Here is a 13,832-nt window from a genome sequence, read left to right as displayed (position 1 = left end):
CCCGGTCCCGCCCCCCCCCGCGGCCCGCAGTGCGTGGTGCTGGCCGTGGCGCGGCACCGCCGGCAGGAGAGCAGGACAACCAGGAGTCGGTCGAGGAAGAGCCGCCCGCCCGCTCGCCATGAGGCCGCCCAAAGTGGTGCCCTGGCGGCGCCTGGTCGGGGTGTCCTTCGGGATGTACACGGCCGAGGAGATCAGGTGAGGCGCCACGTGCGTGCAGCCCGAGCATCGCGGGTGCCCCCGAGAACTACAAGTCCCGGCGTGCCGCGCGCCAGGGCGCCGACTGGCCGCGGTGGACTATGGCGCGCGGAATGCTGGGACCTGTGGTCCGGCTGAGCCGTGGCCCGCACCAGCCACCGCGAGGGAAGCAGCTGAGTTTTGTACAAACTGTCCCGCTGCTCGAGCGGGCACACAGGCAAAATTGCATTACTTTTTAATAGAACGGATGAATATATCAAAGACATATTTTTTGTGGTGCAAATTATGTGCTCAGACGGCGGGGTCAGTGATACATAAGTTCCTATTGCGTGGACACCTCAAAGATAATGTTTTCATCAGTTAAAAAAAGCATTCGGGCACTAAATGTGTGACTTCTTAATATTACATGACTTTTTAATAAGGCTAAAGATGTACAAGAGGTATTTGCTGTGATATAAATGTGCGTAGGGGATGAAATCAGCGATACCGAAGTTCCCAGTGTGAGGAACAGTCTCAGTCTCGCAGGTTTTCAATTGAAGTTTATTATGTGCTAAAAGCAATTTCAGCGTGCTGGGTGTGACGGCCACTAGCATTGCTTGCCATCGCATGCTGAACACAGTGTAATTCTAACATTTATTTAGTCTCTACATACATATTCATTCGACTCATGCATAAACATTCTAAGTACGTTGTTAAGCAGTTTAACATACACCACTATAGCTAAGCTACTTTTACAGCCCTAGGGATAACCCCACCATAAATTCTGTTCCCCTTAGATGTGGGAAAGTTTTAACTCTTCAACCTTCCTGTTACAATTCATGTGGTCCTTGGCAAAGTTATAGAAGATAAAGTGATTTAACACTATCCTGTTTATCTCTCCATGTGGATGTAAATTGGAATTTTTGTTTAATTGGCTGAGCATGTGTTTTTTCTCATGTCACTATAGGAGCCTCAATAACCTATTCATTTTTACTGACATGAATCACACTCAAACTTCTCACACCAGTGAGCAAAGCCCTCTCAAAAAGATGTCTTCAACAATTAAAAAGAACACAGAGATGATAAACACCCATGCTAGCTGTACCATTAAAGTGGCTGCGTGTTGATTTTGGCTCTTCTCTTCCCCTCAGGAAGCTGAGTGTGAAGCCCATCACAAACCCACAGTACCTGGACAACCTGGGCAATCCTGCAGCCAACGGGCTGTACGACCTGGCCCTGGGGCCTCCGGACTCCAAGGAAGTGTGTGCCACCTGCATGCAGAACTTCAGCAACTGCCCCGGGCACTTTGGCCACATAGAGCTGCCCCTGACTGTCTACAACCCCCTGTTCTTCGATGTATGTGCACTGATTGTTGTCGTGCTGGTGCCTGAGCTGTCACAGAGTTTAGTCCTTGAAAACAGTAAAGGTGCCAAGATCTGCTTTCTCTCTCCAGAGCAATAACAGCAAATGTAGTAAGAAAGGTTTGTTGTGTCATAGTAGTTAAAAAGAAATAGACCTTGTGGAAAACACACACTTTGTTGTAACTATTATTGTACTCAGTATTGACAAAGAGGAGAGGGGGAATGTTCATCATTAAACTGTCTGTAGGGTCTCGTGCCTTAATTAAATGGATGGCACAGTAAAAGTTATCATTCCCTTTAAACAGCTACTACACATGAATAGGTGCCTACTTTTAGCTGAGGTTCTCCAAGTGCTTCCTGGGCATTCAGGGCTTGTTTCTGCTCTGAATAGCTGTGCTGTCCATCCTGTCCAGCAGGTTCTCTTATCCCAGATAAGTTATTGTAGAAAACTGGACCAACATGGGTAGAACTCACAAATCTATCCAGTAATGTGCTGAGTGACATAACAGTGTGCCAAGTAAATGAAAGAACACAGTGTTGTGAGTTTGGTGGCAGCAGAGAGTTCAAAATACTGAGCTGTATTGAAATCTATCTGTAATTTTTAATTTAAAATAAAGGCTGTCAAGAAGATTTCTTGTATCTGGAAGTCAGACACACGTCTCCCATGGCTTTGCTGCTGTTGTTTTATGGGAATGCCTGTCATAGAGCAGAGGTTTGACTTGTTGTGCATCTCTGGGGACAGGTGTTTGAAGCTTGTTTTGAAAGCTACAGGGGATACTCAGACTGCACTTTCTCATGAGTGCTCTGTGTGGGTGATTTTCCAAAGGGTCATTTCTGAAATGTAAAAGGATTCGTGGCTGTAAGGGTAGGATTTGTCTTATTTTAGTCTTCTGAAACTTAGTTGCATAATCTGAGCTTTTTAACTCTTCCTGGAGTCTGAGTACTGGGGCAATTTGCAGAGCGAGATTCATCCAGTCTATAGCAAACCTGAGCTAGGATGAATTTCCCTCCTGAGGTGTAGATCTCACCATTTACAGTATCTGCCTTCTATACAGGCTATTAATTGAGAGTGAAACCCACACATTAAAGTTAGATGAGGCACATCCCACTTCTAGTCTTGTTCCAGCTTGGAAGTGAAACACTTGTATTTGACCCAGGATTAGAGCCCTGCAGCAGTAATTCCAGGCCTTCAGGGCTCTGGGGCTGTGTGCAGCTGGAGTTAGTCGTGTGCAGAGCTATGTTAAATAATAAAACCTACTGGTCATTTCCCAAACCTTGAGGAGAATGTGATTGTATGAAGAATCATGAAGGACCCTGATGATCCTTGTGACCAGAATGTTTCATTTTGGCAGTGTGGGGTTTTGGGTGCCACGTTGTCCTTTTTTGAGATGAGCTGTTGGGAGCTGTAGTCTCTGTGCTGTGTAAGAGCAGCCTTGGTTCCAGAGCTGCTGTAGAAATTACAGATGTTTCATGTATCTGTTATGCAGATGGCCTGAAAATAGTTTGTCTACATATCATGTTTTGCAGATGACTTTGTGTGGCTGAAAGATTTTTTCTAGTCCAATTCTTTATAATTAACACTAACAATCAGTCTAATTTCTCAAGTATAGTAGCACTATCTTTAAGTTCTGACAAATCTACTTGCTTACTAGTAAATCTACTAAGATAACCTTTTCTTCCCCTTTTCTTTCCAGAAATTATACCTTCTGATCCGAGGTTCTTGTTTGAACTGTCACATGCTGACTTGTACTCGCGCCGTGGTTCACTTACTGCTGAGTCAGCTGAAGGTCCTGGAGAAGGGGCTGCTTCATGCTGTCTATGATCTTGAAGTCATTCTGAACAGGGCAAGTACTGTGTATTGCTCCATCCCTTTTCATGGCCCCATAGCCATAAAGCTGTGCCAATTCCTTTTATTCTCTTCCTTCAGTTCTTAGAGCAATGTGCAGATGCAACAGGTTCTGAAATTGAGGAAGAGTTAAATAACCATGTTCAGGAAATCCTACAGAGCTCTCAAATAACAGATCAGTGTTCAAATGTAAGTACAATCAGTGCTTCTCCTGAGATCTTGGGGTTTGTGCTCTTAAAATAGTATTGGGCAGAAGAAAGCCTGTCTTTACTGTGTAGGCACTGGATTTTGTCGTGGAGTTCTGAACTGTGTTATGTTTAGAGGGGTTTTTGAGTGAAATGTCTGAAATTAAACCTAAAAAAATCTTATTTCCTGTTAGTATAAATGTTAAGTTTCTGGAAAACAGTGTTTATGTAGGGAAATGTTTTGATGGTGTAAATACAGTATAAAAATCTGATACTGCTGTCAGTACAGTATTTACTGATCTTGGTAGTTCTCTGTGTGATGTTCCAGCTGTTTTCAGCTGCAGAACATACTTTGAGAACTCAAGTATCCAGCAAACTTGCAGAATTACTTACAGTGAAATTTTTGGAAAGACTTATGTAATTGAATTCTGATTTCCATTTATGTGTAGTTTAGTCTACATTATTAGTAAAGGCAAATATGAGTGAAGAAGGTATTTAAATGTCTAGGATCTTTGGGCAGATTTGTTTATAAGCCAAGTTTAATTCCTAATCACTGTTCCAAAATTGAGTAAGCACTTTGTAAATCACACTTTCATGAGTTATCAAAATAAGTAATTTTTATCATTCTTCTACCTTCTGAAGTCATCATTAGAGAAAAGCTCTAAATTTCAGTGCTGACATGAAAAATATAAACTATGAAATAAATTTAAACAGGAGGGTGGTGAGCACTGAGGGCTGTAAGTTTCCAGCAAATATGGGAAGATGATGAACACTAGAAATCAAGACATGAGTTAAATCAGTGCAAGGATGTGTGTGCATTGACATTAACAATGTTCCTGTTGATAGGAAATGTTAATTTTTATAATGTTTAAAGAATGCTTCCTCTAAGTTGTTTTAATTTAATTTTTTTTACTATTTTCATTATTTTTAAGTTAGTTTTCTTTTTCTTTATCAGGTCAAAAATGTATGTGAGTGTCGAAATAATCTGATAGCACAGTTCTGGAAAGCACATACGAGTTCAAAGAAATGCCCAAACTGCAAGTAAGTTTAACTACATGAGGACATAAATAGCTAGTGTGAGGTTAAATATTGTATTTCTGTTAACTTTTATCTGCCTTTCCTGTTGGTTGTTTTTTTCCTTTAAGATCCAGGAGATCACTGGTGAGAAAGGAGCATAACAGCAAGCTGACAGTAACCTATCCTTCCACAGTGTACCATAAGTCAGGAGAGCGAGGCATTGTGGAGGAACCAGCAGGTAAAATATTTGCCTCCTGCTTAAATGTTCACTTTATTCCCCCTGCGTTTAAGGGCCACAGATTCCTATCAGTGGCTATGCACTTGTGACATTTATAAAAAATGTGAATAAAAGAGTAAGCTCAGAAGTTGGGGAGGACCTGATTCCATTAAATTTCTCTTTGCAAGTCTTCTGTGCTTTGCATCTTCAAGTGTGTGCGTGTCAGGGAAAGAAGTACAAAAGCATAATCTATGTCAGCTTTAGGGTGGGTTTGGGGCATGTCATTTTTGGCAGGTAGATAGATGATTTTCTGCTAGATTTTTTAAAGAAAGGAACAAGAGACAAAATTAACTAGGAGAAAGATGACTACTTTAGAAAGAAAATCATATAATCCTAACTCTTAGAAAAGTATTTCATCTTAAAGAGGAAAAGACAGAAGAGAAAGTAGGTGACATTTTCCAGGCTTAATTAATTAGTGTTTGAATCAATTTTACCCTACTTTTTTCCTCTTGTATCCTGGATCCTTTACACAAGGAGATAGAATTGAAGTGGATTTGTGTGTGTGTGTTAATTTAGCCCTTGGAAAAGTTTTACATAGAGAGTTTATTTAGTTTGCTACTCTGTGGTTTAAATACTGCATTAAATCTCTGGAGTTGTGGCTGAAGAAGCACAGTGTGAAGTACCCTGAAATGGATCACAGAATTATGTACATTCTCCGCAGCCTGTGTCATGGTTGAGTCTCAGAGGGAGTGCTTTTAATCTTGGCATTGATGCATTTCTGTCTAAAAGATGGAAAGTTTTTCTAGGTGAATGGGGAATTGAAGTTTCAATGTGGAAAAATCTGGACTTCTGGACTGCAGCCAAAAGAAGAATAGTAAACCTTTATCTGAGGTCATGAGAGAGTTACTTTTCATCAAGTTGTGTACTCTGGCTTCCCTGGGACACAGGAGGCTGGCCTGCAAGAGAAGTGGAAATTGAGAGCTAAAATCTTTGGCTTTGTTTTTAAAAAATGATCTTTTTGCTTTTCAGTAGCAGAACCATGTGTTTCCCCTCCTTTCCAAAGCACAGCTATCCAGACTCCAACTTACAGTATGGATGGATTGCTGATTGGTGCTATTGTCTCCTGCAGCTGAGTATTCTATGGGATTCTTGACCTCACTGGTAGTACCTGAATCCCATTTAAATGTTCCCCAGCTGCAGGCTGAGCCTTGATTTGTGTTCTGGTCAGTGGGTGAGATCATCCTGAGAAGGTCCAGCTCACCATTAGTCAAATAAAGCATACACTTTACATATCAAAGCTGAGTCTTGTTTCAGTTACTTACATAGATATCCATTCATCATAGAAATGGCTCCTTTTTTTTTCCATTCTGAGAAGGCTCTTTCTTTAGTTAATTTCATATTCCCAAAGCAAACATTTGAAGGATAATTTTAATGTAGATGTCAACTGGTATGTTTTGTATGTATTTCCATTCCCTGTCTTAGCTGGAAGCACTTACCATTGTAAGCCAAAAACTCCTTTCAGAGTAACCTCTCGGGATTTTTTACTAAGTATTTTATTTTTATTTTTTATTTTTCAGCTATTGATGAAAGCCAGTTAGGGAAGAGAGGATACCTGACACCAATGACTGCAAAGGAATACATCCTGGCTCTGTGGAAGAATGAAGGTAGTGGTTGTTAATAGCAATTACTTTGTTTTCTGTACCAATTAGTGGACAAAATCTGTAAATGTTCCAGTATTAATTCCTTGTCAAATCTTTGCCTTTTGCCTTAAGGGCTCCTGTCTGCAAGGCAGGTTTTGTGACAGGAGGACTGGTCGTGAATGCAGAGAGCTGGATTCAAGGAAGAGTTTGGTCATGTGTTCTCAAATTGTGATCATGCCTGTTATTTACAGAGAGTGATTTTCATATGGTGCTGCAATTCCTCACAGCTACCCTGGCAAAATACTGACAATTATTTATCAATCTCTTCTTTTGAGTAGCCTGTACTCTGACTCTGTCTGCAGTCACCAGGAAAAAACAAAGCAGTTTCATGCATCGCTCACAGCTGGTATCTGGAAACCTTCTTCCTGCTGTTTCCCTTTTTTCTTTTGCTATAATCTGTGTTTCTGTCCAGAGTTATTTCTAAAATATCATAGTGACCAGAAAAAGAGTGGCAAGTCTTTCTAAAGTATGCCTCAATGTTTTTATTTTCAACAAACTCACTTGTGTTTAACTCAGCTGGTTCTTTTGACTTGAGTGACCCAGTGCATCTGGGGATTTAGATTCCCAAACAGCAGTGAGAATGAGTTTATATTTCTATTTTATCTTTTTAGGTTTCTTTTTGCGTTATCTCTTCCCTGGGATGGATTCCCATGAGGAGGGTACAGGATTCAGTCCAGACATGTTTTTTTTAGATCTTCTTGTGGTTCCACCTTCAAGGTAAAATTCCCCCCAAAAAGCTTTTGTAGAAATCATGGGGTTTAGCACATATGCTTTTTGAGGAGTTGGAGATGCAAACAATTATAATGCAGACACTGGTCTGCTGAAGTGTCAGTAGTATGTTTAAAAAAATCATAGCAGTAACTGATGGTAACTTACTGAACTTCAGATGAGTTTGTTAGAGGATTTTAAAATACTGATTATGGAAAAAAAATAGTATTTTATTATAGAATATTGCAACTGTAGTACTGGTAGAATTTCTTGCTAAGGTTCATTCCTCTTTTATGACTGTCCCAGTAGAATATATGTATTTTTAAATGCTCACTGTTAGTTTACAGGGGTTATTTTTATGCATTGAAGACTTAGCTTAGAAGGTATGAGATTTATTTTGCTGCTTTGCAGTGGCTTTCATCTTCTAAAGTAATTTTGATCCATAGGTACCGTCCCATAAATCGTGTTGGAGATCGACTGTTCACGAATGGCCAGACTGTGAACCTGCAGGCTGTGATGAAAGATGCCCAAACAATAAGGAAACTCTTGGTTTTCATGGCAAAAGAGCAATGTCAGCCCATAAAAATTGCAGAAGAAATTCAAACAGTAAGAGTTGCTGATTATCTTTGCTTTTTGGATATGTGGGTTGAGTTCAGTGAGGTTCCTGTTTAAACTGTCCCACTGACAGTTTTTGCCTGAGCTGTTGGAGCACGTGGAGATGTTCTCCAGATCTGTTTTACTTTTTCTTCCCTCCTTTTCTTCTCATCTACCCGGTGCAAAGGGAAATAAAAAATGCTTATATTCTTTTAGTCATGGGTTTTGGTGATAGATTATTGTATGTGAGACATAATGGGCTTCTATATCTGCAGAATGAAATATGTACAGTGCAAACTGTTCATGATAAAACTTTGCCAGTATTTCATCAAATGAAAAGTGATGGGAGGCAAAAAGCCACTTTTTTTCTAAGCCTAGTAGGGCCAATTGTGATTGTGGTTGTTTTTGACCGTTGATGTCTAAATAGAACCAAAAACTTCACAAATAACATCAATTAGTAACAATGCTTGTCTGCTACTGGCCAGTCCACGTGGTTGTATAATGGGAAATCATAATGTGTGTCAGTTTGCCTCTTTCCATATTTGTTCATCAGTTGTATCATTGAGGGTTCTTTGATACTGGACTGAGACATTTTTGGTTACTCAGAATGCAGCCACTAGATGGAGTCTGTTCTGAAACGTGTGGCTGACAGGAGGTTAATGCGTTTCAGGGGTGACTGGCATACAGACATTGAGACTGAAAACAAAGTGATGTAGGTGTAAAAGCACTTGTGTTCACATTGTTTTTATCTAAGAATAGAATTTTCTAGTTTCAGTGGTTCGTAGCACACACTGACTAACCAGAAACATCTAATTTGGAAAGAGGACTGTCACCTAACAGGAAATATACCAATTAGCAACCATCTTTTAAAATCCCAGTGGTATTTGTAGCTGTGGTTTTGGGAGATCTCCCATCCAAGTCAGTTTTTAAAGCTTGACAGCAGACCTGTCTGAGACTCACGGCTGCAATAACTTTAAAGTTAAGTTTACATTGTTAATTCTTTGTTTTCTGTTGGTTTTAAACTTAGTTTCTTTAAGAAGGTGCAAAATAATGGCGAATGTTTAATTTGTTGTATTTAATACTCTAATTAATACTATAATTTCAGCCTAGTAAACAGAAGATATTTTATTAAGCCCAAGTTTCTAATTTCTGTTTTTGTAGGAGACTGGGGAGGAGAACGAACCTCTGGACCGTTCTGTGCTGGCAACAATTCCAGGACAGAGCATTGCAGATAAGCTCTACAACACCTGGATACGTCTGCAGAGCCATGTCAACATTGTATTTGACAGTGACATGGACAAACTGATAACAGAAAAGTACCCTGGTATTCGTCAGGTGGGTGGCAGCCAGAATCTTAAAAACTCTAGACTTTGTGTGTCCCAGACAGTTAAAACAAGAGGAGCTGATGGAGTCAGAAAAAGTGAATTATTTGTTGTTAGTATGTGGGCATTTTCATGATGATCATCACTGCAGTATCTGGAGAATCTGTCTGATGTTGCATACTACCAGATTTTAATCATTGCCTTCTGTTTCCAAAGCTGCTGGAGAAGAAGGAGGGGCTGTTCCGGAAGCACATGATGGGAAAGCGTGTGGATTTTGCTGCTCGATCAGTCATTTGCCCCGATATGTACATTGGTACCAATGAGATTGGCATTCCTATGGTGAGAATAAATTAAGGAGTGTTTCTTTCTGGTGCAGCTGAGGACTGAACTACTGTGTGTTAATAAGGAAGGAGCATTGCAGAGCAGGAAGTTCTTACTGTTACACTGAACACCACATCCAAGAGAGGATTTAAAAGAAAAAGAAAAGGAAAAAGCTGTATTTGCTTCATGGGATTAAGAATTGCTGCAAATCTATAAGAAGAATCTGTTTCTCCTGTGGTTCTTGTGCAGTGCCTTTTGTACAGCTGTGTCAGCCTTAAGAAAAGGCCGTAATAACAAGCCCAGCTTCATCCATCCTTAGTGATTTTTAACCACACAGAGCCTGAATTTGAGCTTTTCATTGTATCATCTCTTCTGGTTGCCTATTAGCAAATAGTGGTACTGGTGATACTGTGCTTTTTCACTGTATTTGTGGGTTTGTTTCCAGAATTGAAAATCCAGCTATTTTTTTAAATTAAGCTTTCCTTTGCTGCAATAGAAAATTATAAAAACGACATCCTTTCTATTCTAATGGTAGAGGATTTTAAGACAGAAATGTATTTATTTGGCATTAGAGAAGGCTGAGGAGGAGACGCATCCAAGAGGTTAAAGTAACTTATGTTTGCATTGTATGAGTTAACATTTGCATTGTATGAGTTAAAACATTACTGTTTTAAGACAAAGTGGAACAGCATGTTATTTCTCACCTCCTCTCCCTCCTGCCTAGGTATTTGCCACCAAACTGACTTACCCTCAGCCAGTCACTCCCTGGAATGTCAAAGACCTGAGGCAGGCTGTGATAAATGGCCCCAAGGTTCACCCTGGGGCCTCCATGGTCATCAACGAGGACGGGTCTCGCACAGTGCTGAGCGCCACCAGCCTGACCCAGAGGGAGGCCATCGCCAAGCAGCTTCTCACTCCTTCTTCTGGAGCTCCCCAGTCAGGACTGAAGATTGTGAGTATGACAGAGGGATTGTAAGAGCCCTCCTGCACCTGTGGTGATACTTTTCAAAAATAATAATGCTGTCCCAGTCGCCAAGACTGCCCAGACAGGGTTTTCTTGTGTGGCTGAGAAGGAGTTGAGGGGTGGGAAGAAAAACATGATACTTTTTCAAAGTCTAAACCTCATTTTTCCATCCTGAATTTTACTTTTTATTTAACATGCAGTGTGTGGTATTCACCTTGCTAAGATGTGGAGTAGTCTTTTGCAGTTAACTGTTCTTGGGAAGTTTAGCAGTATGGAAGATAAAATATTGCTTTCATTTTATGGTTTTACATCCTCCTTCCTCCCTGTATTTCTCAGCAAAATCTCAGCAATTCAAAGTGCACCCTCAGTAGTTTTTTGCAGATGACACCAAATTGGGTGAGAATGTTGGTCTGCTGGAGGGCAGGAAGACTCTGCAGAGGGATCTGGAGAGGCCGGAGAGATGAGCCCAGGGCAGTGGAATGAGGTTCAACAAGGCCAAGTGCTGGGTCCTGCCCTTGGGTCACAACAACCCCCTGTGGTGCCACAGGTTGGGAACAGAGTGACTGCAAAGGTGCCCAGTGGGAAAGGACCTGGGGTTGCTGGTCAAGAGGAATCGGCCTCCACTTGTTGAGGAGGTTGAAATTAGATGTTTGGAACAATTTCTTCACTGAAAGGGTATTCAGGCATTGGAACAGACTGCCCAGGGAAGTGGTGGAGTCATTATCCCTGAAGGAATGTAAAAGACATGTAGATGTGGTACTTGGGAACCTGGGTTAGTGGTGGCCTTGGCAGTGCTGCATTAACAGTTGTACTTGATGATCTTGGAAGTCCTTTCCAACAAATTGACTCTATCGTCAGTTGTTTCTTCTCTTTGCTACAGCTTAATCAACCTTTGAAACTTGTTAACTCTATCTCACTCCCTTTCAGGAGTTAGGAACTTAGTATTTAGTTGCTAGGGCAGAGGTTTTGGTGTGGAGTAATCTTTTCACGTTGTCTGATATGTATTACCCTGTCTCTAATAGAGGCTTAGTAGATTTAATGGTCAAGACTTGAGTATTTTTGTGATGTCAGTTCTCTCAGTACCTGTCACAGAGGTAAATATGACAGTATTTAGATGGTGCAAACCACTTCCCGTTCTCCTGTTGATAATCACTTCAGTGGATATATGGGTGTTACTGACAGAAAAATTAAAATGACACAGTTTTGAGAGACTGTTCTAGATAAGAATATATTGTGTTGTGCTCAAATCTCGAATTACAACTCAGAGATCCTCTGTTCCAGCTACTGGGTTGTATTCTAGGATGTCCAGGGCTGGGTATATTGTAGCAGGTACCAGTTCAGCCCAGTGGGCTTTGGATAAATTTCTTATTGGTTTGATCATGGTGGTTGGTGGGTGTTAATGTGCGTTAGGTGGCGAGCAGAGGGTGTTCAGGGCCAAGCAGTCGTGATTCTCTCTTAAGTTTTGCACAGAACATTAATACTACAAAGTAAATGTTTTGTGTGTGTGTATGTTTAGTTGTGCAGTCCTTTCTGAGGCATGGATGGAAATGCCTGGTGGGCAGCAGCCAAACTCCTCTTGCAGGTTTGTCGGCATATTAAGAATGGAGATGTGCTGTTGCTGAACCGCCAGCCCACCCTGCACAGACCTTCCATCCAAGCTCACCGAGCCCGAATCCTGCCTGGAGAGAAAGTGCTGAGGCTTCACTATGCCAACTGCAAGGCTTACAATGCTGACTTTGATGGAGATGAAATGAATGCCCATTTTCCACAGAGCGAGCTGGGCAGGGCAGAAGCCTACACCTTAGCCTTTACTGACAAACAGTATCTCGTGCCAAAGGCAAGTGAAACTGTCAGATAAATGTATTCCTATGTGAAATCACTTTGGTTGGTTTGTTTTGTCTAATGACAAAATGAGAGATTTTTTTAAAAAATCTGTCTATTTATATATTTATTTTTGTGATTTATTTCTGGTTTCTGTTCTTTTTCCACTTGTGATTCTGTTCATCTGAAGAAGCCCCAGCACATCCAATCTTGTTCCTTTCAATGTCAGTGTCCTGGAGGAGCTGTAGTTGAGTTGTGCTGTAATGATGAGTTCTTTACAAATTACTTTAGTGCTTTAATCCAGGGGGAATAATTTTGGGAGCTGGTAGCACATGAATTATTATCTACCCAAACCTTTTTCTTGTCACCTCTTTAGGATGGGAAGCCACTCCCTGGCTTGATCCAGGATCACATGGTTTCTGGAGTCAGCATGACAATCCGGGGCTGCTTTTTCACCAGAGAGCAATATATGGAGCTTGTTTACCGGGGATTGATAGACAAGAAAGGAAGAATTAAAATCTTTCCTCCTGCCATTCTGAAACCACAGCCATTATGGACAGGAAAGCAGGTAGTTTATAATTTACTGGGTTAAAGAATGCTGCTGGTTTTAGCATCAGAATGCTGATGCTAAAACCAGGGCTGCTGAGGGTGTCTGAAACACCTGATCAACACCACATAGATCTTGGTATATGTTCTTGAGCTGTGAGAGTCACCTTTCATTTAAAATTACAGAATTAGAATATTACTTCTAGGTGCTCCTCTGCACAGGGTTGCAGATGAAAGTGTAGTGGTGCAGGTGACAGGCATGGGAGCAGGGAAGGAATTCACTGATCATACTAAATTAGGTTATGCCAGTCAGTGCTTTCAAATCTCTAAATTTAAAGGCTGTATGTAAATGGTCTGGTACTTGACTTTTTGGTTGAGATCATCATTAGATTGAAATAACACCTGGGAAACCCAAGTGAGTGCTCCCATTCTTTGTTATTTAAAGGAGTTTAGCATTCAGTCCAAGAATCATGTCTTATAGCAACTAGGAGAAATTCTCTGCCCGTTTTTCATGTAAACCCCAACAAACAGCTCTGTTTTGTGTTGTTTTCATTTTAATCTATCTAGTTATTAGAAAAATCTTTGCTTCCATATGTTTCTAAATAATTATGTGTCTCAGCTCATTGATCTTTCAAAGACTAGAGTAGCAAGAGGTATGATATCCCTGTCTTGTCAAATTTCCAAGCTTTTAAAACTTCACTGTCAGTGGAGAAAATACATACAGGATGTTGCTTGTCTTCTCCATGCCAAATTCTTTGTGTTGAGGAGGGAATATAGGAAATAAATAGTTCCTGTCACTCTTTCTGCTTCTTTATAGGTTGTTTCTACGTTGTTGATAAACGTCATCCCTGACAACCACATTCCACTGAATTTGACTGGGAAGGCAAAGATTGGTGGGAGAGCCTGGGTGAAGGGGCCTGCCAACAGATGTCTAAATCTTGATTCAATGTGTGAATCCCAGGTATGCAGCAACTCTGGGGCAGCAGAGGTTGGGGTGAGCTGTGTTGTATTAAAATTGTGTATACAGTAGAGGAATGGCAAGGGCAGCAGACAGAT

At 40.9% G+C, this 13,832-nt stretch overlaps 1 protein-coding gene across 1 annotated transcript in view; it reads left to right on the top strand.

The window, feature by feature from the left end:
* Positions 1 to 30: 30 nt before the first annotated feature.
* Positions 31 to 13,832, top strand: part of POLR1A (RNA polymerase I subunit A) — a 33,202-nt gene continuing 19,400 nt past the window's right edge. The window contains exons 1-15 of the mRNA XM_071557000.1: positions 31 to 195; positions 1,326 to 1,530; positions 3,230 to 3,379; positions 3,463 to 3,570; positions 4,522 to 4,607; positions 4,712 to 4,821; positions 6,378 to 6,464; positions 7,112 to 7,217; positions 7,655 to 7,814; positions 8,964 to 9,137; positions 9,341 to 9,463; positions 10,170 to 10,397; positions 11,992 to 12,246; positions 12,607 to 12,798; positions 13,594 to 13,737. Coding sequence (XP_071413101.1) covers positions 119 to 195; positions 1,326 to 1,530; positions 3,230 to 3,379; positions 3,463 to 3,570; positions 4,522 to 4,607; positions 4,712 to 4,821; positions 6,378 to 6,464; positions 7,112 to 7,217; positions 7,655 to 7,814; positions 8,964 to 9,137; positions 9,341 to 9,463; positions 10,170 to 10,397; positions 11,992 to 12,246; positions 12,607 to 12,798; positions 13,594 to 13,737 — 2,205 coding nt within the window. The 5' untranslated portion in view covers positions 31 to 118. The remainder of the gene's footprint in view (positions 196 to 1,325; positions 1,531 to 3,229; positions 3,380 to 3,462; positions 3,571 to 4,521; positions 4,608 to 4,711; positions 4,822 to 6,377; positions 6,465 to 7,111; positions 7,218 to 7,654; positions 7,815 to 8,963; positions 9,138 to 9,340; positions 9,464 to 10,169; positions 10,398 to 11,991; positions 12,247 to 12,606; positions 12,799 to 13,593; positions 13,738 to 13,832) is intronic.

The sequence above is a fragment of the Pithys albifrons genome, chromosome 5 (genome assembly GCF_047495875.1).
Source record: "Pithys albifrons albifrons isolate INPA30051 chromosome 5, PitAlb_v1, whole genome shotgun sequence".
Lineage (NCBI taxonomy): Eukaryota > Metazoa > Chordata > Aves > Passeriformes > Thamnophilidae > Pithys > Pithys albifrons.
The sequence above is the reverse complement of the archived record's forward strand: the minus strand, read 5'-3'. Positions and strand labels throughout refer to the sequence as shown.